This window comes from Heteronotia binoei, chromosome 12 (assembly GCF_032191835.1).
Source record: "Heteronotia binoei isolate CCM8104 ecotype False Entrance Well chromosome 12, APGP_CSIRO_Hbin_v1, whole genome shotgun sequence".
In the NCBI taxonomy this organism is placed as follows: Eukaryota; Metazoa; Chordata; class Lepidosauria; order Squamata; family Gekkonidae; genus Heteronotia; species Heteronotia binoei.
In genome coordinates, this window is record NC_083234.1 from 70,111,448 (window position 1) to 70,137,080 (window position 25,633).

At 47.2% G+C, this 25,633-nt stretch overlaps 1 protein-coding gene and 1 non-coding gene across 3 annotated transcripts in view; both read left to right on the forward strand.

Annotated features, from left to right (window-relative positions):
• AK1 (adenylate kinase 1) overlaps positions 1-25,633 on the forward strand; it is a 121,204-nt gene that overhangs the window by 87,435 nt on the left and 8,136 nt on the right. The window contains exons 9-13 of one of the 2 annotated variants that reach the window (XM_060250756.1): positions 782-824; positions 9,540-9,575; positions 12,734-12,897; positions 18,765-18,881; positions 24,318-24,509. In XM_060250756.1, the coding sequence (XP_060106739.1) occupies positions 782-824; positions 9,540-9,575; positions 12,734-12,897; positions 18,765-18,881; positions 24,318-24,509 (552 nt within the window). Of the gene's footprint in view, positions 1-781; positions 825-9,176; positions 9,316-9,539; positions 9,576-12,733; positions 12,898-18,764; positions 18,882-24,317; positions 24,510-25,633 lie in introns of those variants that run through there. The other variant, XM_060250757.1, reaches the window with a different exon arrangement.
• Positions 19,086-19,157, forward strand: TRNAM-CAU (transfer RNA methionine (anticodon CAU)). Its single transcript has one exon. It is a non-coding gene; the product is annotated as a tRNA-Met (tRNA).

Sequence of the window (25,633 nt, forward strand, 5' to 3'; positions counted from 1 at the left end):
TCCCTCTCCCAACAATTGGCTGGACTTCCGTAGACGAAAGCAACAGCTGGTCATGGTTGCCGCAGGAACAGTTTCCCCGAGGCATTGGCCAATTCCCCTTTTAGATGGCCATTTTCTAGACCTGTTTGCACAGCTCTGTGTTTTTGACGTAGAAGCTGCAGCTGGACCAGCAGGGCGTGTTTGTTTGCTTTGCAAATCTAAGTGTATGTATTTAAAGGCATGTAGTTTTGGTGTATTACACTAAGGTGTGTGCATGTGAGAAGGGGGTGGGTGGGAAGAATTGCTGCTGTTTCCCCAGAGCGCTTGAGCTGCCACAGCTGTGAGGAGGCCAGTGCCCATCAGAGGAGGAAACAGTAAGATTTTGCTCACCTCTTAAAACTGCAGAAAAAAAACATATGCTGATTGTTATGGCCATACCCTGAGTGGACCTGCTTATGAATAATCCACGTTTCTAGTGAGGCAGTGTGTTTTTTCCTCTCACGCTGATGATGAATTTCTTCACTCCACCCCTCTCCACTTATTCAGAATGGAAAAAAAATAGAAATAACCTTAAAGGGATACTTCTAAAAAGGAGGAGAAACTGCAGAAGATTTGGAAAGAGACAGGAATGGAAAATTACAAGAGCCTAAGAATTTGAAATATCCCCCCCCCCCAGCCCTGAAAGAAGACATTGGAGCCATTTAGGAATCTAAATCTACACTCTTTCCCACATCTTTGTTTGAGTGGCCTTGCCAGACCTCTAGAGGCTTCAGTCTAACCAAGCTTTCTGTTTTGTTTCCAGGCTGAAGAGTTTCTCAGCTCAGATTTCTTCAAGATGTCCGCAGGTAAGTGACATCACTTGACCAGCCTTAGCTAGGAGAATCATAAGTTGGCCCAGGGCTTTTTTTGGTAGCAGGAACTCCTTTGCATCTTAGGCCACACACCCCCGATGTAGCCAATCCAGGAGAGCCAGTTTGGTGTAGTGGTTGTGTGCGGACTCTTATCTGGGAGAACCGGGTTTGATTCCCCACTCCTCTACTTGCACCTGCTGGAATGGCCTTGGGTCAGCCATAGCTTTGGTAGAGGTTGTCCTTGAAAGGGCAGCTGCTGTGGGAGCCCTCTCCAGCCCCACCCACCTCACAGGGTGTCTGTTGTGGGGAAGGTAAAGGAGATTGTGAGCCACTCTGAGACTCTTCGGAGTGGAGGGTGGGATATAAATCCAATATCTTCTTCAATCCTCCTGGAGCTTACAGTAGACCCTCTACGAAGGGCCCTGTAAGTTTTTGTAGGATTGGCTACGTCAGGGGTGTATGGCCTAAGATGCAAAGGAGTTCCTGCTACAAAAGAAGCCCTGAGTTGACCTATGAAAGCAGCCGTGGTAATTGGGACTATGACAGTGGGGGAGGGGGGGTGAACTCTTCCCCATTAATGCTGTTTCCTTGATAGGAATACCGTGTAGGTATCTGTTCCCTTTTCTTGATTGTGGCTGTTTGCAGGTTGTAGGATTTCTAATGAGAAATGGCACTGGGGGAGGGGGGAGAGATTAAATCCCCCAGTACAGTCATTCCAAACTAATGCCTCCTTTTGTAGCACAGCTGCGCAGTGTAAAAAAACATCAGATTGCCCAGAGGGCATGTCGTTTGTTAACCTAAAGCTAGGTTTTTCACATGGTTGTTTTACCACAACCTGCCTATAGCCCCAGCCCCTTGACCTATAAGGAACCAATTCTTAGCTCCTAGACTCCACCTTCAAAGTCTTGGTGTCTTGTCAGAGCCAAATTTGGACTGTCAAACACACTAGGTATGGAGTGTGGGGGAAGTTTTTGTCCTGCAAACTGATTGGTTGCGAGGCTATAGTGTTATATTAATTAATTTCAAGCCCCAGTTTTTTTTTCACTCTGCCACTAGCACAGACCAGAAACCCCACTTTCCTTAAAAGCACATATCACAGATGTGAAATTCTTTGAAATCTTCAAAGCGATCCAATTGAACCCACCCCGTTCATCTTTAGATGTCAGTCAAGATACTTGTTATTTTGGCACGTCTTTGACCTGGGTCAAAGTCACCTCAGCTGAATTAATATTGTCTTCTGAGTGGTTTACCATGTGAGTACAGTGGTAGAACGCATATTTTGCTTAAGGCCACAGATCCAGTTCCACCAGTGTTTAATCCCTCACCGCTGGACATGTGAGTTACTCAAAGTGACCACAGCGTTTAGTGTTTGCTGGATTTTTCTGCCGACTTAGAAGAGCCTGAAAGGTACTATATGCACCTAGCTTCATTTATTGTGTGGGGGAGGAACGTTAACCGGCAAACTCTTTCCCTCTTTCAAAAAACAGAACCCGAAGAAATTGAGACGGTTGCAGTGTTAGTCTTTCATGACAAAAAAAAACAGGAGTCTCTTGGCACATTTTATACCAGCAGATGCGTTCGTGGACTAGAGCCCACTTCTTCAGGTCTAACAGGTAGCTCCACGAACGTGAGAGGTACGCAACCATAATCGCAGTTTATGAAATGTAGGAAGTACAGTAAGTGAGTATATAGCGTGGTTCTAATTGAGTATGCCGTCTGTGCAATTCATTCAATTAAATGAATGAATTTGCAGTTACAGTACATTTCTTTTCCATTAGTATTCCTGATAATATTTGCAGTAATGGTACGCGTCTTTTCCATGCGTACTGAATAAGGAACAGGTCAAAAGCCTAATGGGCATGGAAACGAAAACCAGATGATCCTGCTATGGGCTGCTTTTAGTTCCAGTTGGGGGGAGGGGAGAGAGAGGTATGTGCACAGTCTTTTTTTCCCCTTTCTGGAGCTAAGAGCAACTCAGACAGGCCATTGCTGATCAGGGAAATGGTGTTTTTGTAAGAGCAGGGAAGGCTCAGCTTCTGTTTCCCTTAGCACTATGTCCAAATTAGGGTTGCCAACTCCAATTCAAGAAATATCTGGGGACTTTGGGGGTGGAGTCAGGAGACTTTGGGGCTGGAGCCAGGAGACATTAGGGGTGGAGCCAAGATCAAGCATAACTGAACTCCAAAGGGAGTTCTGGCCATCTCATTTAAAGGGACAGCACACTTTTTCAATTCCTTCCTTCCATAGGAAATAATGGATAGGGGCACCTTCTTTTGGGGCTCATAGAATTGGACCCCCTGGCCCAATCTTTTTGAAACTTGGGGAGTATTTTGGGGAGAGGCACTAGATGCTGTACTGCAAATCTGGTGCCTCTACCCCCAAACACAGCCCCCCCAGAGCCCCAGATACCCGCGGATCAATTCTCCATGATTTTCTATGGGAATAAATCTCCATAGGGAATAACAGAGTTCCCAGCAGACATTTCCCTCCCCTCCCCCCGCTTTCTGACGACCCTGAAGCGGGGGGAGGGCCTCCAAACCGGGGGATCCCCTGCCCCCACCTGGGGATTGGCAACCCTAGTCCAAATTGATATCAGGGCTTCTCACTGACAACCTTTTGGAGCTGAAAGACATGCCAGTGTTTTTAGCTATGGAATCCCAGCATCAGTGCCGGATTAAATCCTGTCGAGGCCCCTAGGCAGTCAAAATCTTGGGGGCCGCCTTGCAAATTATCTTGGGAGTCGGAGCACCCTGCTCCCGCTGCAGCCTGCAGGTACCTTCTTGAAAGCCCCTTTTACTAAGCTGCAGGGGAGAGGCAGAGAGAGGCAAAGTTGGCAACAACGCCAGCAGCAGCCCTACCAGGCAAGTTGGGCAAAGAGCAGCTCAGTTGCTGGCTGCGTGGGCAGGCTGGAAAGGCTACAAGCAGGGGGGGAATCGGGGTGGGGGGAGCCGGCCCGGGGCCCCTAACGGTGTGGGGGCCCATAGCCCAGTGCCTACTTGGCCTAATTGTTAATCCAGCTCTGCCCAGCATCATCAGGGCTCCTGTTGGCAACTCCCCCCCCCATCCCACTACTTGGTACAGCGATGGTGGGGAAATGCTAGGAAAATTGATGTCTGTGGGGATGCTGTGACATCACTTCCGGGGCAAATCTAAAAGCGATCTTATTGCATCCGCGCAGCACTCTAGGGTTCACCCAACACTCTATGGTGAAACTAGAGTTTGGGCTGAATCTTGGAGCATCACATCACCGTGATGATGTCCCTTCTCGCTTTACCCCAGAAGTGCTACCACCGCAGTGTTGTGACGTTTGCCCCCCCCCCCCTCCATATTCCTTAACCACCCTTGTCTTCTACTGGGTGTCATCCACTGGCTGGCAACTCTAGGCACCATACGACTCTGACTGACGGTAGCTCTTGAAGATCTTGGCTCTTTCCACACCCTGCTGTCTGGGATCTTTTGATCTGGAGGTGTCAGGGATTGAACCTGGCATCTTCCCGCATGCAAAGCACGTGCTTTGTGACTGAGCTCCAGCCACCGTATCCTGCTGCCAGGATCTGGTGCATTGGGGCGCTTCTCTGCAGGGCTTTCTTTGTAGCAGGAACTCCTTTGCATATTAGGCCACACACCCCTGATGGAGCCAATCCTCCAAGAGCTTACAGGGCTCTTCTGACAGGGCCTACTGGAAGCTCCAGAAGGATTCGCTGCATCAGGGGTGTGTGGCCTAATCAGGGCTTGAATTCAGCAGGAGCTCACAGGAGTGCAGCTCCTGAACCTCCAGCCAGGTTCTGCATGCAGTGGGGAGTTCTCTCCCTGCTGCGCACAGATCCCGGGGCATATGCATATGAGATACACTACTGAGCTCCTGCACCTTTTTTTTCCTACAAAAAGACCCTTGTCTAATATGCAAAGGAGTTCCTGCTACAAAAAAAGCCCCGCCTCTCTGTATTTCAGTTGCATCCTACAGCATTGAAATAGGAACACACAGAGATCTGGCGCAGACGCACTAACGCTTCCCGAGGGCATACAGTTTTCCCAAGTAGCCAGCGTCTGCTCGGTGGTGTAATTCTAGAAAGCTGTAATCAGGGGATCGTTCAGTGCTGAACCTCTGGCTGCAGTCAGTTCCAAAAACACCCCACTTTATTTTTAGATCCTTGGCTTCACTGTCATTAGGTTTCCATCTATCCAGGTTTGCTAAAGTTTCCATGGATCTTCATCCAAGGGCTACTAGAAAACTGGATGCATTTTGCTCTAAGTAGATAGAAAATAAAAATGCTTTAATCCAGCTTCATAGTAAGCCGGCCTGTGCTGCTGACCAAGATTTGGAGGCGTGTACTGTTTTCGCACACAGCTTACCTCGCAGTCACAATCCTGTTCCCTCCGCAGCGTCCGGTCGGATTTCCCACCATCTGCGCCGGAGTTACAGGAAGTGCTGCAGCTTCTGCGTAGCAAACGTAAACTGAGTTTAAGTGGTTTACATTTGCTATGCAAAAGCTGCGGCACTTCTTGTAACTCTGGCGCAGATGGTGGGAAATCCGACCGGACGCTGTGGAGGGAACAGGATTGTGACTACGAGGTGAGCTGTGTGCAAAAATGGTAATGTTGTTACCCAAAGCCCCTTGCCAGGGCTTTTTCTGGTAGGAAAAGCCTAGCAGGAACTCGTTTGCATATGAGGCTATACCCCCTGATATCGCCATTGTTTCACACAGGGCATTTTTGTAGCAAAAACCCAGCAGGAACTCATTTGCATATTAGGCTACACCCCCTGACATCAAGCCAGCCAGAACTGCGTTCCTGTGCGTTCCTGCTTTTAAAAAAAAAAAAAAAAGCCCTGCCCCTTTCCAAGTAGAATTGTTCACATGGTGGGGGGAGTCACACAGTTGGTCCCACCCAGGTTGATATGGTTGGATATCAGCACAACCAGGCTCTTTTCAATGTAGCAACTCTGAATTGCAGTGGTTGTGATAATGGGGTGGCGAAAGGAAGTGCATTTCCACACATGGTAAGAGATATTCTGTCTCACACTGTGGCCAACCAGTTCTTCTGGACAGCTAACAACAAGGCACAGAGGCTGAGGCCTTCATAAGAACATCAGAAGATCCCTGCTGGATCAGATCAGTGGACCATCTAAATCTAGGCCAGTATCCTGTCTCACACAGTGGCCAATCAGTTCCTCTGTAGGGTCAACATCAGAAATGCCTTGCTGGACCAGGCCAATGATCCATCTAGTGCAGCATCCTGTCTCACACAGGGGCCAACCACAGGCCAGCAATAGGGCATAGAGATTGAGGCCTTCCCCTGATGTTGCCTCCTAGCTCTGGAATTCAGAGGCTTAGTTCTTCTGACTGTGGAGGTTCCCCTCAGTCATCAGGGCTAGTAGCCATTGATAGACATCATCTAATCCCCTTTTAAAGCTGTCTATTCTTACGGCCATCACTGCATCTTCTGACAACAAATTCCACATTTTAATCACTTTCGGCATAAAGTAGTATTTCCTTTTGTCTGCGGAACCTACTGCCCATCAGCTTCATTGGATGCCCACAAGTTCTAGTATTTTGGGAGAGGAGAAAAATTGCTTTTTGCCAACTCTTTCCACCCCATGCACAATTTTATAAACCTTTATCACATCCCCCTTGGTAGTTTCTTTTCTAAACTGAAAAGTTCCAGACTCGTCAGCCTTTCCTCGCACAGGGAAGGGGCTCCAGAGAGCCAGCTTGGTGTGGTGTTTAAGTGTGCGGACTCTTATCTGGGAGAACCGGGTTTGATTCCCCACTCCTCCACTTGCAGCTGCTGGAATGGCCTTGGGTCAGCCATAGCTCTGGCAGAGGTTGTCCTTGAAAGGGCAGCTGCTGTGAGAGCCCTCTCAGCCCCACCCACCTCACAGGGTGTCTGTTGTGGGGGAGGAAGATAAAGGAGATTGTAAGCCGCTCTGTCTCTGATTCAGAGAGAAGGGTGAGGTATAAATCTGCAATTATTCTTCTTCTCCAACCCCCTAACCATCTTTGTTGCCTTCTTCTGTACTTTTCCCAGTTCTGCGATGCCCTTTTTGAGTTACAGTAACCAGAACTGTACCCAGTATTCCAAATGAGGCCATACCATAGATATAGACAGGGGCACTACAATAGTGGCTGTTTTATTCTCAGTCCCTTTTCTAATAACATAGAGCAGGGGTGGCCAACGGTAGCTCTCTAGATGTTTTTTTGCCTACAACTCCCATCAGCCCCAGCCAGCATGGGCAATGGCTGGGGCTGATGGGAGTTGTAGGCAAAAAACATCTGGAGAGCTACCGTTGGCCACCCCGACACAGAGTTTGCCTTTTTCACTGCTGCCAAACAATAGGGACTCCAAACGCATGAAATATGCAAAGACAGAAAATGCAAGGGTAGACCATAAAAAAAATTTACAAAATTTCACAAGTCACCAGTAGACATCCGTCTACTGAAACATAATCATAGTAAGATAGAATTGCACAATTCAGAAACAAGTAACGAGAAAAAGATATTAAAATTCAAAACACATGTAACAATAGTTATCATAAATCATACGATTTATCACAAATCCAACAAGAGACTCCCCTGTACTCCTTCGTATGACACTATTCTATGAAGATGTACAGAGGAATCTCTTGCCGGATTTATGATTACTATTGTAGAATGTGTTTTGAACTGTGATACCTATTTCTTATTACTTGTTTCTGAATTGTGACCGCCAATGCTATCTTGTTACGTGCATTTCTATTATTGTGTTTCAATAGACTGAGGTCTACTGGTAACTTGTGCAATTTGGTGAATTTTTTGCATTTTTCACCGGTGCAGCACACTGGGTTGACACTGTTAAGAGAATTTGCACGCAGCAGAAAAAACACTGAAGAAGAGGGACAGGCAAACACAGGAATTAATAGACAAGAGAGACAACTGTATTCAACAGTGGAATATATTTACCAGGACAGTATCCAATATTCAGAGTCGTTGCCGGGCCAAGGTCATACACAGTAATCAGTACACACTTCAGTAGATAACAGTATACACCAGTAAGTATACACAGCACGATCCAAGCACAGTAGCACAGGATCAACACAAGCAGTGTTCGCTGCCACCCGGACGGTGAGTCTCACAGTACCCACAATCCTTACAGGCAGGAAGAGCAAGCTCACTGAGCTTCCCTAAATACACACATCAATCATGCAAGCTCACCAGAGGTTGCATCAGCTCTGTGAGTCAGCACAAAGCCTAATTACAGGTGAGGTCATTCCACCTTACCTCAGTAACAAGAAACAGCTGGGCCATGATGCAGCATGACTCAGCATGACATTGCAGAAACAACATTACTATTACTAAGATGGAGTCAGTCAGCCATTTTAGGACTGATTTCCAACAGACACTTTCATTGAGCTCTCTCCATGACGACCCCAAGATCTTTTCCCCTCCCAGTCTCAGAAAGTTCAGACCCCCAAATGCCTATATCTGAAGTTGGGATTTTTTTTTTTTACCTTTGCCAAGGAGATTCAGCCAGTGTAGTGTAGTGGTCAAGACAGCTGGACTAGTATCTGGGAGAGCCATGTTCAAATGCCCACTCATACCGTGGAAGTCTGCGTGATTTCGGGCTAGTCCAGGGGTGGCCACGCTTGCTTAACATAAGAGTCACATAGAATAAATATCAGGTGTTTGAGAGCCACAAGATGTGAATGCCAGATGTGGGAGGGAAGGAAGGAAAATAGATGGAAAGGAGGGAGGAGGGAGAGGTAGAAAGAAAGCAACTCTAAATTATTTTCCAAGCTGCCAGCTAACTTGGCTTGGAGAAGAGAATTTAAAGAGAGAAATGCCATCTCCAAGCCGGCCAATGGAAGGGGGGCTTTGAGAGCCTCACAATATGTGTGAAAGAGCTACATGTGACTCCCGAGCTGCAATTTGGCCACCCCTGGGCTAGTCATACTCTCAGCCTAATTGACTTCATTGGGGTTATTGTGAAAATAAAATGGAGGAGCGAGAATGCTATAAGCTGCTTTGGGTACCCATTTGGGGGACAAAGAAAGGCAGGGTACAAATGAAGTAGATAAAATAATTTCCGTGAAGTCTACAGAAAGGTTAAGGCCAAATAAGGAGGTTTCAAAGCAAGAGGCTTTCCTCATGTAGATAAGGCCCCTCAGGGCCGGACTTGATTGCTGTTTCTGAAGGGAGCAACTCTGAAATCCCCCCAGGCTCCTCCTGAAGATGGAACCTTGGCCTGCCAGATGTTCCGTGAAACAGTTGAGGTCTGGCATCTGCTGCCCCTTAGCGACCGTATCCATGGCAACCTATGTTGAGCCCTGACCACAAGGCCTAGGCTTGCTGAGCGCCAGCTGTGGAGGGTGGGAGGGCAGAGACTTGCAAAGCGAAAATGTGCTGAGCAAATAACCCGGGAGCAGAGAAGAGCGAACGAACTGGAGACGTCGGAAAGATGGGCGCGCAGTGCTCCTGCATGGATGACTCTGCCATTAAAGTTGGCAAAGGTTTGCCTCAGGCCTTGTCTGTTTGGGACCTTCCAGTCTGGCTTATTATGCTTTGGTTAACGGTGCTTCAGAGTAGTTAAGGCTTCTTTGGGGGAGCGTCCTTCAAGAATTAGGAAGGCTGCTGAACGCTTTCCTTCCTGCCGAGGTCCGTAAGAGAGAGCCAGTAAACACAGCCTTCCTATCCCCTACACTTAACCTGACTTTCTTTTTTCTTTCCCCTGCAGAAAAGCTGAAGAACCACAAAATCATCTTTGTCGTGGGTAAGCAGAAGTTCGACTCTCAACCTTAGACCCTCTTGTTTGCTTGCATCGTGAGAAGTGCTTTTTTAACACTTGGGGTGACTTTTTGAAGAAAAATGCTCTGTTTCAGGCCTAGTCAGAAAGGCACATTAAAAATTGGATTTTATGGGGAGGATGGCTTCTAGCGACAGTTTGGTGGACAGAACTTGATTCCTGCTGGATCAGAAAAAGGCTGTCAAGCCAATCTCCAAGCAGGGCCAGGAGAAATCCCAGAATTACAACTGATCTCCATACTACAAAGATCATTTGCTTTGGAGAACATGGCTGCTTTAGAGGATTGACTCAGTGGCGTTATAGCCATGGGCGGCCCTAGGGCGCACGGCTCCCTAGGCGAGCCTGCCTCTCTGCCGCCCCCCTTCTCTCTTTAAGTGTTGCAGAGAAGTTGCGTGCCAGCCAGCTGGCTTGGCTTCACCTCCCTTCGTAAAGCCAGTGTGTAAACTCTCTGGCTTTGGAAGCTAAGCAAAGTCTGGTCTCTGATAACTGGCACCTCTTGCTCTGAATTATTTGCATCAAAATCCGGATTACAATGTCTGCGCTGTAGCAGACTTGAGTATGCTGTTCAGGTGTGTGTGTTTAAGTGGCCGATCTTGCATAGCTTCCAAAATGTGATGAGATCAGGCTGGTCTCAGCTATTTAGGTCAGGGTCTGCCCTCTTAGGATGGACTTCGGAGTCGTGGCTTGTTTTTAATCTTATTTTATTGATTATTAATTTTAAAATTACAATTATTAATTATTTTAAAATTTGAGTTTTGTCTTCTAGTGGGTTTAAATAGCTTTGTGATAGACCTTGAGTCTTTTTGGAGAAAGGCAAGATCTTTTGGATAAGATCAAGTGTAGTGTGTAGAAACAAAGTCTGAGCCCAGTGGCACCTTTAAGACCAACAAGTTTTATTCAAGGTATAAGCCAAGGCAGGTAATGGCATGCACACTTCTTCAGATACATTGGAACGGAAGTTACCAACCATCACATATAGGCAGAGGGTGGGGAGGGTTTCACCAGGAAAGGCTAATTAGAGTCATGATGCATAAATAACTGAGCAATAAATATAGCTAAGATAGGATTAAGGCAATTGGTAAAACCTCTGAAAAGCAGCAGATTGGTATAGGGCAGGGGTGTCGAACTCATTGGTTATGAGGGCCGGATCTGACATAAATGAGACCATGTCGGGCCAGGTCGTGTGTGTCATAAAATGTAACACCAGGTGACAGAGAGAGAAACTTTATAAAGAGCACAGACAAAACACACTTAAAGATCTTTTAAAAACATAAAATATGCTTTAAAGAATAGCACTTTTGCAATATTTTGTTTATTTAACAGTCTCTGATAACTGGCACCTCTTGCTCTGAATTATTTGCATCAAAATCCGGATTACAATGTCTGCGCTGTAGCAGTCTTGAGTATGCTGTTCAGGTGTGTGTGTTTAAGTGGCTTTTGTTTAAGTTACTTTTAATTTATTGACATTCATTAATGTCATTTAATTTATTGACATTCATGATCAGTGCTTTAAGCCTAAGACCCAGGAGAAAATATGAAACGGCTGGGCACTATGAGCTTTTGCACATAAGTTGTTTCTTGTGCTGGTTAGCCAATGAAGAAAATAGAGGCTTTGCTCTGCAGGTCTTGTGCAATTGAACAAGCCTGGCAAAGCAAGCTGCGATAGAGAAGGAAGTAGATGACAGTGAGTTGTTCGCAGGCCTGATAATAGCCTTCCAGGGGCCTGATCTGGCCCTCGGGCTGCACATTTGACACACCTGGTATTACCTCTTTTCCCAAACAGTCTGCACTAAAATGAATTCAAGCAGTCTGCAGAAAAATAAAAAATAAAAATAAATAAACTTTTAAAGTGCCTGTGTGCACTTTGATTTATTTTTCTGTAGACTGTTTGAATTCATTTTAGTGCAGACTGCTTGGGAAAAGAGGTTATGTCTAAGTGCCTGCGTGCACTCTTGTGTTTCATATTGCAGTCTGTTTAAAAGTAAACGCTTTGAAATATTAAAGCGCCTTTGTGCACATTTATATTGTCCATCTTAGATTATTTAGAAGTGGAGTCTACTCAGAAGTAGAGGCCAAAAAAGGTTTTTTTCCTAATACATATAAATGTATAGTTTCACCCTGATGTTTCTTCTGTTATAGTTTTGCTTAAACTCAGGGAGCCCCCTTTTTTGCTATAGTACCCCTGGTATAGAGCAGAATAAAAGAGGTTGCAAACCCATGCGAGAACTGAATGACATTAACATGTTTATACCTAGATTAAAAGCTTGTTGGTCTTAAAGGCGCCACTGGACCCAAACTTTGTTCTGCTGCTTCAGATCAACACAGCTGGCCAATAGAAGCTGTAAAAAAGTTAAATAGAAGAGAGAGGCTCAGACAGGTTACACCAGGGGTGTCAAACATGTGGCCTGGGAGCTGAATCAGGCCCCCAGAAGTCTCCTATCAGGCCCCCAAGCAACTGGCTGTCATCTGCTTCCTTCTCCCTCACTCTCTCTTGCTCCATTCTGCATCGCAGTTTGCTTTGCAAGGCTTGCTCAATTGCACAGAAGCTACACAGCAATTTTTCTCTATTTTCACCATTGGCTGAGGCTCCTCCCTTGGGGAGGAAGGGGGGGAGGCAAAGCTTGCTTTGTCAAGTTCTCAATCGCACAGCAGAGCTACTGATACAAGCCTCTCTTCTATTGGCTGAGGCTCCCCCCACAAGTCCTCTGGGGAAGGAAGGAAATAGCCAGAGCTTCCTTTGCCCAGTTTCCAGGATCCCATGGGAGAAATACAAAGACAGCACCTTTAAGACCAATGAGTACTAATGTGTTTTATTTTAAGAGTACTAATGAGTACTAATGTGTTTTATTTTAAGATTTTAAAAAATCTTTGATTGTGTTTGTCTGTATCCTTTATAAAGTTTATATCACTGCTACCCAATCTTAAATAGGAACACACACGGCCCGACCTGACATGGCCCGGCCCGACAAGGACTCATTTCTGTCAGTTCTGGCCCTCATAACAAATGAGTTTGACGCCCCTGGGTTACACTATAAGAACATCAGTGCCTAGAATATTTCAGCAGTGTTTCCCCCTCAAACATCGTCTTTGCTAGCTCTGTATCAAATCTCTCATTTTCATTGCAGGGGGGCCAGGCTCGGGAAAGGGGACCCAATGTGAGAAAATCGTTCAGAAGTATGGGTACACCCACCTATCCACCGGGGACCTCTTGAGAGCAGAGGTCGGCTCTGGCTCAGAGAGGGGGAAGAAGCTTTCTGCCATCATGGAGAAGGGAGAGTTAGTACCCTTGGTGAGTTTGGGGTGAGAATGAATGGATTATGGAAGAATGGATTGTTGGGGTAAACGAGACACCTTATGCTGCAAATCTGTTCATGATATGATCTGTTAAGGATACGGTTCAGAAGTAAAATGTCTGTTTTTCTTTCCTGATGAGCACCTGCTTCCCATGCAGAAAGCCACGGGTTTGCTTCCCAAAAAGTAAGATGTGCCCTGCTGGATGAGATCAGCGGTCTGCCCAGTCTAGCATCCTGTTCCCCTCAGTGGCCACCCAGTTATTGCAGAGGTCCAACAACAGAGCATGGAGGCTGAGGCCTTCCCCTGATGTTACCTCTTGGCGGTTTTCCTTCCAAGCTGAGCTAGTATGAGTTAGCTGACAGTTTTTTTAGCCGCCGGCTCACACATTTTTGTCTTAGCTCAGGAAAAAATGGCCCCAGAGCAAACAAATTTATGCAGCAGCTCACAAATTTAATACCAGTAGCTCACAAAGTAGAATTTTTGCTCACAAGACTCCACAGCTTAGAGGGAGTATTGTGGTTCTTGGCACTGTATTAAGAGATTCAGTGCGGAAATTTCATTTAGTTATCATGCCCAGTAGCTGCAAAAGGACATCGCAGAGCTGGAAGAAGTACAGAGTAGGGCAAGCAATGTGATTAGGAGTTGGAGCACCCTTCCTTTGAGGAGAGGCTGTAGGAAGGCTGTTCCAACCTCTTCTCACTTACCCTCAGCTGCACTTTGTCCTGTCCTGCAATATCCTTGATGAGATACAGTAATCAGAACTGCACACAGTATTCCAAATGAGTCCTCACCCTAGGTCTGTGCAAGGGCACTACAAGATTGATTGTTTTGTCTTTTTCATACTTTTTGCAAACTGGGTCTGCATTTTCTTTTCTCTCTCCCTCCCCCCCCCCCCCTTTTTGTTTATTATAATTTTAATGCTCAGATACAAACATTAAATAATACATAAAACCAGCGGTCATTTTGTGGAAAAATAGGTGTTGGAGCTCATCCAGGGATTGTTATGCGGCTGCACCTACTATTCAATGGACAAGGAGGCGGAACTCTCAGAAGGAGGAGGTGGAGCTCTCAGAAAGGTGCGGGAGCTGCGCTCCCGTGAGCTCCCACTGAATCTGAGGCCTGCATAAAACTTAGAACTAATGAGTTATTACATTATCATACTTTAAATTCTAGGTGGCTAATTTTACAGTTTAGTAATTTTTCACTTATGAAGCTCAAAAGTTACAGTCATTCAATTAGAAATAAACGATAGATCTGTACAGAGGATTCTCTGGTAATATATTATTTACAGTCATATAATTTAATACAGGAAACCAAACTGCTACGAATTTAGATTCGTACAGGGAGCTCCTGTTGTTTGATAACGCAGTTTCCTCATAACAAAACGTTCCCATAGTTTTGTTTGCCAAAGACTTATAGTAGGTGGAGAATTGTCAATCCATTTACAAACGATAGCCAACCTAGCAGTAGAAACTAAAATAGATATCAGTTCTTTAGTTCTCTTACAAATGTCTAAATCTAGCCATTTATCCAATTAAAAGTGTTCTGGTAACATTGGAATTAAGTAGCCAGTTATTGGGTTTATTTGAGATGCTCCCTGCATCCAAAATTGAATGGGTCAGCATTGTCATCAAGCTGCCCGCTACAACCCTAAAATCTCTTCCCCGCTCAGTCTCCACCATGTTGTCAGCGTATGTCTAAGGCTAGGATTGTTTTCTTCTCAATGTGCGTCAATTTCTGCATAACCCAGGACCTCTAGTTAAAGAGACCACCGGTAACTCATGTGGAAAAAGACCTTTCTCTGGCTGGAACCCTGAAGGACTGCTGCCAGAGAGGATATTAGGCTAGAGGGGACCAATGTTTGTTTGTTTAATTAATTCCATTTATATCCCGCCCTCCCCGCCGAAGCGGGCTATATAACAAGTTTTGACTTGGTATATAGCAGCTTCCCAAGTTCATATGCCGGCTAATTTCCCTTTCTCCTTGGGAGGGGCTGTGGCTCCTTAGTTAGAGCACATGCTTTTACATCATAAGGTCCCAGGTTCAATCCATGGGACCTCCATTCAAAAGGACCTTGGAGCCTGGCTCGGCAGGATGGGCGGGATATAAATCCCAACATCCAATCAATCATAAAATAGTAACAGAAGAAGAAGAAGATATTGGATTTATACCCTGCCCAGAGCGTCTTACAATCTCCTTTGGCCTTGCTCCCTCACAAAAGACACCCTGGGGGCGGGGGGGGGGGACTGAGAGAGCTCTCCCAGAAGCTGCCCTTTCAAGGGCGACTTTGAGGGAAGCTCTGGCTGACCCAAGGCCATTCCAGCAACTGCAAGTGGAGGAGTGGGGAATCAAACCTGGTTCTCCCACATAAGAGTCCGTGCACTTAACCTCTGCACCAAACAGCTGCTAGGAAAGGCCTTTCTTGTATGCTGCTCCCAGTCAGACAAGAAAATACTGAGCTAGACAAAACAATGGCCGTTTTCCCACTAGCGTTTGCTCCGGCGTAGCGCCCCATTTACCTCCGGATCTTCTCTTGGATTTCGCACATGTTGCTCCGGCGCTGCGCTTTGCTCCGGCGCTTCAGGGATTTTACGCCGGAGTATGTTTTTCAGCAAGTTGCCGGAGTTTCCGAAAACCTCCGGATCCACTCCGGATCCACTCAGCGGAGTTTCCTGTGCGAAATCCATCCACGCCGGATCGACTGCTTTGGGGGCGTCACCCTCTCCCTTTCCGTCCTCCCACCCCATCCACCCGCTTGGCCAATCATCAGCATTTCGCGGCGCTTCCCCAAAGTGCCGGCACGGCCATTTTTTTTTTTTAAACTTCACAGTTTTGCGTAATAGCGATATTTCGAAATTAACAAATAGAAAAAAAAAAAACCCTCCTGGAATAGCCTCAATTGGCACTTCAATTGGTTTCGTTAGAATTTTTTTTTATTATTGACTTTAGTTGCGTTATTCCGCTGTTGCGTTATCTCGATAATGCGAAAACGACCATTGCTGGGGGGGGGGGGGGAATGTAGTGCCGGTGCGGGCCAAAGCGTCCATGTGTGTGTGTTTTAAGAAGGGAATGCCTCCCTCAGCTGTGCCACCAGGATTTCTGGACCTGCACAAAATCGCCATGTATAAAATGGGAAGTTGGAGTCCTGCATTCTTCTCCCTGGCTACATTCCGCTCGGTTAGAAAGTAGACGCGACCGAGCTCCTCACACGCGCCACAGAAGGGGAAGGAGAGAATGGAGCGGGGGGGGGGGGAGCTCTGGCAGCAGGAATCAGTCAGGTCCCCGTTGCAAGCGCCAGCCGGGGAGGGGAAAGAGAGCGGAGGAAATTTGGGGGGGGGGGATCTAGTGCTTCAGAATTTGGGGGGGGGGAATCTAGTGCTAGGATTCTCCACTGTGAATGCTTCCGTTAATACATAAAGGGCTGTGGAGGATTCTACAGCTGCAGCCAATCCATAAGCAGCAGCAGCACACGTGATGCGGTTTGTCCAAGAAATGAAGGGGAGGCAGCAGCTCGATGTTACGTTAGTACGTTAGTACGTCATTACGCAACCAGACTTGCGCTTAAAAAAAAAATGATTGACAGGGCATCGGACTCAAGCCGATGCCAGTGGGAAAACGATTTGAGCCGGGGCTTCAGGGAAGGCGACTCCGCAAAGAGTCACTAGTGGGAAAACGAGAAAAATGCTCTGGACATAATTGCGCCGCGGAAAAAGGGGAGCAAACGCTAAGTGCGAAAACGGCCAATGATTAGAAGTGATATAGGGCAGCTTGAAGAGGGATTGTGAAGCATCAGAAACTATTCTTGTAGTGCATTGGCAGACATTCTGCCCCCCCCTTAAATAACCCATGGAAAATTAAATTCTAAGAATCAGCAACTTAGAAACGTATACTGCTCTGATGTATATATTGCATTCATTCCTGTTTATGGGTATTATGGCTGTGACTTTGGAAGCAGAAATTTCCAGATCTGTGAGACCAGGGCTTTTTTGGTAGAAAAAGCCCACAGCGGTAACTCATTTGCATATTAGGCCACACCCCTTAATGGCACCATTGTTTCACATATGGCTTTTTTTGTAGAAAAAGCCCAGCAGGAACTTATTTACATATTATGCCACACCCCCTGATGCCAAGTCAGCTGGGACTCCATTCCTGTGCGTTCCCGCTAAAAAAAAAAGCCGTGTGTGTGAAACCAATGCTTTGGGGGGTGGGGCGGGCAGCCATTCAACCTAAGGTCCCTTCATGGAGATTATTTCCATTCATGTCATTAACTCCAGGTGCAAAGCCTTGAGGATGGAAATCTTTGATCAGGGAATGGGACTTGTCACACTTTGGTGAGGTGTTGAGAGATGTGAACGATAAAAGATCTGAGCCAATAGAGATCAAAAGCAGTGATGGTTACTCCAAACACTGTAGACGTGGACATTTTCCCCCTCCATTCCTAAGGACTAGACCTGGGGTGGTCAAATTGCAGTTCGGGAGCCACGTGTGGCTCTTTCACACATATGTGGCTTTCAAAGCCCCCACTACCCCGTTGGAGAATGCATTTAAATCCAAGCCAAGCCAGCTGCTTAATGCTTGGAGAATACATTTAAAGTTGCCTTCTTTTCCACCTCCCCCCCATCTCCTTCCTTCCTTCCTTCCTTCCTTCCTTCCTTCCTTCCTTCCTTCCTTCCTTCCTTCCTTCCTTCCTTCCTTCCTTCCTTCCTTCCTTCCTTCCTTCCTTCCTTCCTTCCTTCCTTCCTCCCTCCCTCCCTCCCTCCCTCCCTCCCTCCCTCCCTCCCTCCCTTCCTTCCTTCCTTCCTTCCTTCCTTCCTTCCTTCCTTCCTTCCTTCCTTCCTTCCTTCCTTCCTTCCTTCCTTCCTTCCTGTCTTGTGGCTCTCAAATCTGACATTCAGGACCTGCGGCTCTCAAACTTCTGGCATTTATTTTATGTGGGTGAGGGGGCAGCATATGCTGATGAGTTATTTTATGTGGCTCTCACATCACCCCTGGACTAGACTCATGATTTTAAAAAGAAAAGAAATGAACAACTGAAATACTGGGGATTTTGAGAGAAGTGCCCTTCCTGCTGCCGTCTGTACCCCAGTGAATCTGGTTTTATTGCTGACCTGAGTTCAGATTCTTCCTCCGCCATGTACTTTCTGGTTAGTCTTTGGGCAAGAGTTTTTGTCTCAAATGGGAAGAACTGATGACCTAACGAATAACCGCCTGAGAAAGTGCAGCAGCATTGATGGATCATGGCTGAGATGGACCTGGAATCCAAACTTTTAAGAGATCTGCAGATCACAAGAGAACCTCAGGAACTGATATTTGGTTAATGTCACACCTTGAATTCAGCAGGAGCTCACAGGGGTGCATCTCCTGAACCTTTCTGAGGGTTCCCCCTGTTCCTCCCCACCTACCTTGTCCATTGAATAGTAGGTGCAGCTGCATAACAATCCCTGGATTAGGAGAGCGGGCAGCCAGCCAGCCACCAGGGGCTTTGCCACACCCCCAGCAGCCCTCATTAACCCCTGGAGAAACCCACTATGCACCACTCTTTCTCCACTTCTTATGTGATTTTGGGTGTTGGGTGGCTTGCTGGCCTTTTGACTGTGGGGGTGGGGTGGTCAAGGACAGCCCCTGACGAGCGAAGCCTGCTTGGGCTGGCTGGATCTCTCGCCAGCCCAAGCAGGCCTCGCTTGCCCGGGGCTCTCCTTTCTTGCATCGGGTTGCTTTTGGCTGGTGAGGGGGCAGCATATGCTGATGAGTTATGCAAATGAGCTCCATCACCTGTTTTTTCTACAAAACAACCCCTGGTTAATGCAGAGTTAGCAAAGAGTGACTCCTGGCGTCAGCTGCATCTCTCTTCTCTGCCCAAAGGACACCGTCCTCGATATGCTGAGGGATGCCATGCTTGCCAAGGCCGATGTCTCCAAGGGCTACCTGATTGACGGCTATCCCCGGGAGGTGAAGCAGGGCGAGGAATTCGAGAAGAAGGTAAGGCAGTGGTGCCTGCAGGAGCTACCTGGGGCACTTCCAAATCATTTTTTTTTTAAATGGTACAGGTAGGCTTAAACCCCCATTCCTGCTGCATGACAGATCTGATCCAAATTGAGACCTTCCAGAGCTGAATTGAGGAGGAAGACCTTTGGGGGCAAGGAAGCCCCTTGGTGCAGAGTGGTAAAGCTGCAGTACTGGGGAGGGGCGGTGGCTCAGTGGTAGAGCATCTGCTTCATAAGCAGAAGGTCCCAGGTTCAATCCCTGGCATCCCCAAGAAAGGGTCCAGGCAAGTAGGTGTGAAAAACCTCAGCTTGATACCCTGGAGAGCCGCTGCCAGTCTGAGTAGACAATACTGACTTTGATGGACCAAGGGTCTGATTCAGTATAAGGCAGCTTCATATGTCATATGTCATACTGCAGTCCTAAGCTCTGCTCACGACCTGAGTTTGATCCCTGGCGGAAGCTGGGTTCTGGTAGCCAGCTTGAGGTTGACTCAGCTTTCCATCCTTCTGAGGTCGGTAAAATGAGTACCCAGCTTGCTGGGGGGAAAGCGTAGATGACGGGGGAAGGTAACGGCAAACCACCTCATAAAAAGCCTACCGTTAAAACGTTGTGAAAGCGACGTCACCCCAGAGTCGAAAACGACTGGTGCTTGCACAGGGGACTACCTTTACCCTTTTTTTTGTTAACTTTTGGGGGCTCCATTTATAGCATTCCCTGCCTTCTGCTTTGTTAAGGTTGTAAACATCTCAGTGGGAAGATGAAGGCCCAGGATACTTGTGAGATTTTGCTGTATGTGCGTTTTTTTGTGTCGGGATGGAGGTTGCTGTGCCTCTAAATCTCAAGGACTAGAAACTTGGCAGAATTGGCTGATGAGAAACAGAGAGCTCCAGTCTTAACAGGCTTGGGAAGACTAGCAGTGCTTGACCCCTCTCCTCCTCAAGAACAGTAATATAATAATAATAATAATAATAATAATAATAATAATAATAATAATAATAATAATAATAATAATAATAATAATAAATTTTTATTTATATCCCGCCCTCCCCGCCAAGGCAGGCTCAGGGCGGCTAACAAGACATGGTAAGACCATGGTACAGTAAAATAATATATAATATAATTAATAATTTAAACAGTAAAACCAATAAAACAATATGACATTATAATAAATTATGTATAAGATGGCACGGTGGTTCAGGGGTTCCGTCTTAAAAAGCTAGCTGGAAGAGGACAGTTTTGCAGGCCCTACGGAATTGGTTAAAATCCCGTAGGGCCCGCACCTCTTCCGGCAGTTGATTCCACCATTGGGGGGCCTTCGTAGAGAACGCCTGTTCTCTAGTCGTTTTTAGTTTGGTTTCTTTTGGCCCAGGGATTTCGAGAAGATTTTTTGAACTTGATCGTAGTGCTCTCTGGGGAACATATGGAGAGAGAGGCGGTCCCTAAGGTAGGCAGGTCCTCGACCAGTAAGAAAGGTAGTAGAAGCATGACAGATCTTCTCCCTCCCCCTTTCTGTATTACGCTATCCCGGATTCTGAAGTCCAGATGAAGTCTTAAAAGGGGGGGAGCTTCCTTGTAGTTTTTCAGGATTCAGGCGCAACAACCCCCCGCCCCCGAATGCAGGACACATAAAACACCAGTCCTGAAAACGTGGAGTCTTTAAATGTTGAAACCAAACTTTCACAGCGCAGGGTAGGCATACCTCCACGCAGAATATCCTGGGTTCAGTTCCTTGCATTTTCAGGTAGAAGGTGCTTGGAAAGCCCTTTCTCCGCTTGGGTCCATGGAGAGCCACTCTGCCTAGCACACGTTTATCCTGCCATTTCTCCATGGAGCTCAGAGCAGCCTACGCAGAAACCGGGCCACCCTTCATGAAAGAACTTCCAGGTTGGGTGTTAATATAGTGGCAGAGCCCCTTCTTCGCATACAGAAGGTCCCTGGCCTCTCTTGTTAAAAACTATCTTGGGTAGCAAGTCAAGGGATAGGCCCCGAAGAGCTGCTGAGGTTGCCAACTTCCAGGCGGGAGCTGGAGGTCTCCTGGAATTTACAGCTGGTCTCCAAACTACATAGATTGCTTATTTATTTGTTTAAGAAGTTTATTCAACTTCTTTTGGAGAGAACGACGGCTTTGGAAGACAGACGGACAGTATGGCATTATACCCTACCAAGGTCTCTCACCCTCCACCCATCCTCAATCCTACCATCAAATCTCCAGGTATGCCTGAACCTGGAGCTGGCAACCTGAGCTGCTGTCTGGTCTGACTAAACTGAATTCTGCTAGGCAGACCACCGATGTATGGAGTTTTCAGAAGTAATCTCAGAATCTTTTCTGAGGATCTTGGCAGACTTTGACCGATTTCTCACTAGCCTTGCCTCGCTCTCACTCTCCTCTTCTCCACGGGGCTTCCGTCAGATCAGGGCCATAGCCAGGATTTCATGTTTGGTGAGGCCTACAGCAGGATTTTTTGTTTTGGGGGGCCAGGGGGGCACCCGGTTTGGCATCCCAGGGCTCTTGGCACTGTAAGCTGCCTTGAGTTCTACAAACTGACCCTCCTTCACGTGGGCAGTCACAGCAGCTGTGCTCCCCCACCCCTTTCTTATGTGCCTCTCTCAGAGAGACAGAGACCTCTTGACTCTCCCCCCCCCTCCTTTGCTCTGCAAGGTGTGTCAGGGAAGGGGAGAGAAAAAAAGCAAAAAGACCAGCAGCAAGGCTACTACTTGTTCACAGTGGCTGTGTGCAAAAGGGGACAGATTGGGGGGCCCGTCAATGGAGAACATAAGAGAAGCCATGTTGGATCAGGCCAGTTGCCCATTCAGTCCAACACTCTGTATCACACAGTGGCCAAAATACACACACACACACACACACACTGTGGCTAATAGCCACTGATGGACCTCTGCTCCATATTTTTATCCGATCCCCTCTTGAAATTGTCTATGCTTGCAGCCGCTGCCACCTCCTGTGGCAGTGAATTCCACGTGTGAATCACCCTTTGGGTGAAGAAGTACTTCCTTTTATCTGGAGGGGCCATATAGTTAGAAGCGGGGTTGAAAGGATGGGCCTGGCCCCTCCCGGGCCCCACTGTAGCTACGGACCAGCGTCGGATTTCACACTATCTGCCCCGGGGCTGCAACTCGCTTTGCCTTTTTCGCACGGCAAACAGAAACCGGTTTTTAGAGGATCTTGTTTGCTGTGCGAAAGAGGCAAAGCGAGTTGCAGCCTCGGGGAGGCTTGTGCAAAATGCGACGGAAGCCCCACAGAGAAGAGGAGAGTGGGAGCGAGGTAAGGCTAGTGGGAAATCCGTCTCTGTTATGTTGGGCCTCTGAGTGCCTTCGGCAGCCTTCCGATTTATATGTCTGGAGGACGCAGCCTTTTGAACCTGTAATAATTTGAAGCAGCACAAGATGGCAGCGTAGAACCCCCCCTGAGGTCCCAGTCAGCGGGGAGAACAATTATGCATTTTTAAAAACCCCAAACACTGCTAAAAGTTTGATCTGATAAGAACAGAATGGCCAGAAGAGGAGAAACCTGAAAATCCCATGGTACGTGCTGTACTCAGATGAGCTGGTTGATTACATAGCTGGTTGATTACATATATATTTCAGTCTAAGCCCCTTGATTTCAGCATGCCTAGTCTGGAGTTATTTTGGATTGGACTGCGCCGTTTGACAGTGACTTGGAAGGGGCACAAAAAACAACAGCGGGCAAGGGCTGTCTCTTTCCTTCTTCAGCTCAGAAACTAATACAAAGCAGTGCTTCTTAGTTTCGGCTGAATGCGAATATTAAGAAGAACCTCCCTACCTATCCCTGTGGAAAGACAGGAAAGAGGAAAGAAGTGGGGTCAAGAGGGAAAAATAGACTTGTCAAGCCCATCATGCTTTTTAGGATGCTGGTTTTAATGATGCGTTACAGAAAGTCCTTTTATTGTGTTGACTCGAAGTCATAGCAAACAACAAACACAGAACTGCATAAAGTTTTGCTCACCTTTGAGCAAAAGCAGTCTATAAATGTATGAAATATATTAATATGTAAGAAATAAAGAAATAGCGATACTTGATCACATTCTAGAGAGCCAGTTTGGTGTAGTGATGAAGTGCGCAGACTCTTATCTGGGAGAACCGGGTTTGATTCCCCACTCCTTCACTTGCACCTTCTGGAATGGACTTGGGTCAGCCATCGCTCTCATAGGAGTTGTCCTTGAAAGGGCAGCTGCTGAGAGAGCCCTCTCAGCCCCACCCACCTCACAGGGTGTCTGTTGTGGGGGGGAGAAGATATAGGAGATTGTGAGCCGCACTGAGACTCTGAGTGAAGGGGGGATATAAATCCAATGCCGTCTTCTCCTTCTCCTTCTGGGAAATGGGTTGTGCAAATTGAGAGCCTCCATAGAACCCGGGAGGGTGGGGTGAGGCTAAACCATTGGAAATTTCCCCTTACCTGCATGACACAATTAAAGAGACATTGCTAAGCATTCATTCATTCATTCATTCATTCATTCATTCATTCATATATTTCCTTTATAGCTCATCTTTCTGCCCAGTGGGGACTCAAAACAAATTACACCATCCTCCGCTCCTCCATCTTATCCTCACAATAACCCTGTGAGGTAGGCTGGGCTGAGGGAATGCGAGTGGTCCAAGGTCCTATGGTCCTATTCCTGGCAAGTCCCCCACAAATGCAGAAACCCCTACGCCTGTTTGTGGGATTTCTCTGCTCTGCCACTTAAGCTACGCCCTGATCTGGATAGCCCAGGCAAGCCCGATCTCGTCAGATCTTGGAAGCTAAGCAGGGTCGGCCCTGGCTATTATTTGGATGGGCAACCGCTAAGAAATACCAGGGACATCTAGCTTGCTGCCTAATGGCGCCTAATGCTAAAAGAGCTAGAACAGGGGTGGCCAAACTGTGGCTCGGGAGCTACAAGTGGCTGTTTCATACCTATTCTGTGGCTCTCAAAGCCCCCACTTCCCCATTGGAGAATGCATTTAAATCCAAGCCAAGCCAGCTGATGGCTTGGAGAATGCATTTAAAGTTGCTTTCTTTCCTCCGTCCCCTTCTATTTCCTTTCTTCCTTCCTTCTCTCAAACATTTGACATTCAGGTCTTGCGACTGTCAGACATCTGACATTTATTTTATGTGACTCTTACATTAAGCAACTTTGGCCACCCCCGAGCTAGAACTTCTGGCTGCCAGACAATTTTAGGATTTTCTGGCTATGCTATGCTACACTCTGTCATATGATAATTACTAATTATTATTACCAATTCAGCTGAATGCTGCTAAGTTTGCTATTGAGGTTGGATGCTGATCCCTGCGGAGTAACATACTACATTTCTTAGGAGTTTTCCCCACATGTCTCTTGGTGAGCACTGAGGCGGGGCAGGGTAGACAGACACGAGCATCACTTTGTCTCCTTCCCTTGCGGTCCCCCTCTTCAGATCGCGCCTCCCACGTTGCTGCTGTACGTGGATGCCGGCAAGGACACCATGGTGAAACGCTTGCTGAAACGCGGCGAGACGAGTGGGCGGGTGGACGACAACGAGGAGACCATCAAGAAGCGCCTGGAGACCTACTACAAGGCCACTGAGCCCGTCATCGCCTTTTACGAGAAGAGGGGGATTGTCCGTAAGGTATGCCCCATTGGCTTTTTGGGATTTGGGGAGCCCACCCGCTCACATGGGCTAAGGGAGCAATGATAGGAAGGGGCGTTGTTTCCCCTCTGGAAGCACAAATTAGATGGTGCTCAGGAGGTGGGGTTTTTTGTTGGGCTGGTGGAACAGGAGCTGCTTACCTGATACCTGCTTCTCCTTTGCTTGCAACAGCTGTGGGCGTTCCTGCTTCCCACCCCATTTGGCACCTGAGGGTCAAAACACCTATATTTATCAATCTGTTAACTTTAATAATTCACCTTTGTCATGGAGACTTGTATGATGTTGGATATCCCCAGATTTGTAGTTTTAGTGACAAAAAGCTTCCACGCTTAGGTGGGATGGCAAATAAGGCCGAGGCAAGGAAACGGGGAGGTTTAGATACTTCTCCCTGTGTTGTTTTCGCAGTTTAAACGGGGGCCTTATGGGTGCTCTTAGTCCCTTTAAAGGAAAAAAGGGGGGAAATACAAAGTACTTCTTCTATTGTATCCCTTTTTTCACTACCAGAATTAAAAGTGGCCCAGGGGGGTGCTTTCAGTGAGAGAAACAGTGTGGGCAGGGCCAGACTGAAACCCCTCCCATCTCCAGCTCCGTGGCCCCAATCCGTATCAGTCACTCGTGCCTCACAGCTGCTTTTGGCAGCTTAAGCACAGGTGGGTGATCAAAGGTACCCTAAAGGAGGAGGAGGAGGTGATTGGATTTATACCCTGCCCTTCACTCGAAGTCTCAGAGCAACTTCCAAATCTCCTTCCCTTCCTCTCCCCACGACAGACACCTTGTGAGGTAGACGGGGCTGAGGGAGCACTGAGAGAACTGTGACCAGCCCAGCAGCTGCATGTGGAGGAGTAGAGACTCATACCTGGTTCTCCAGAGGAGAGTCTGCGACTCTTAACTACTACACCAATGATGTGCCTAGTTTGGCCCTTCTTGTGGGCAATCAAGCGCCGTTGGGATGGTTTAGTAACAAAGGCTCTACAGATCTCCTCTCTTCTTTCTCTTTGCAGTCTCAGTGTAGAATATGGCCCCATTTCTCCCAACCCTAATGGGTTTTGCTAGAGCCAGCATCACAGTTAGAGGTCAATCCATGTTCAAATCCTCAGTGCCGT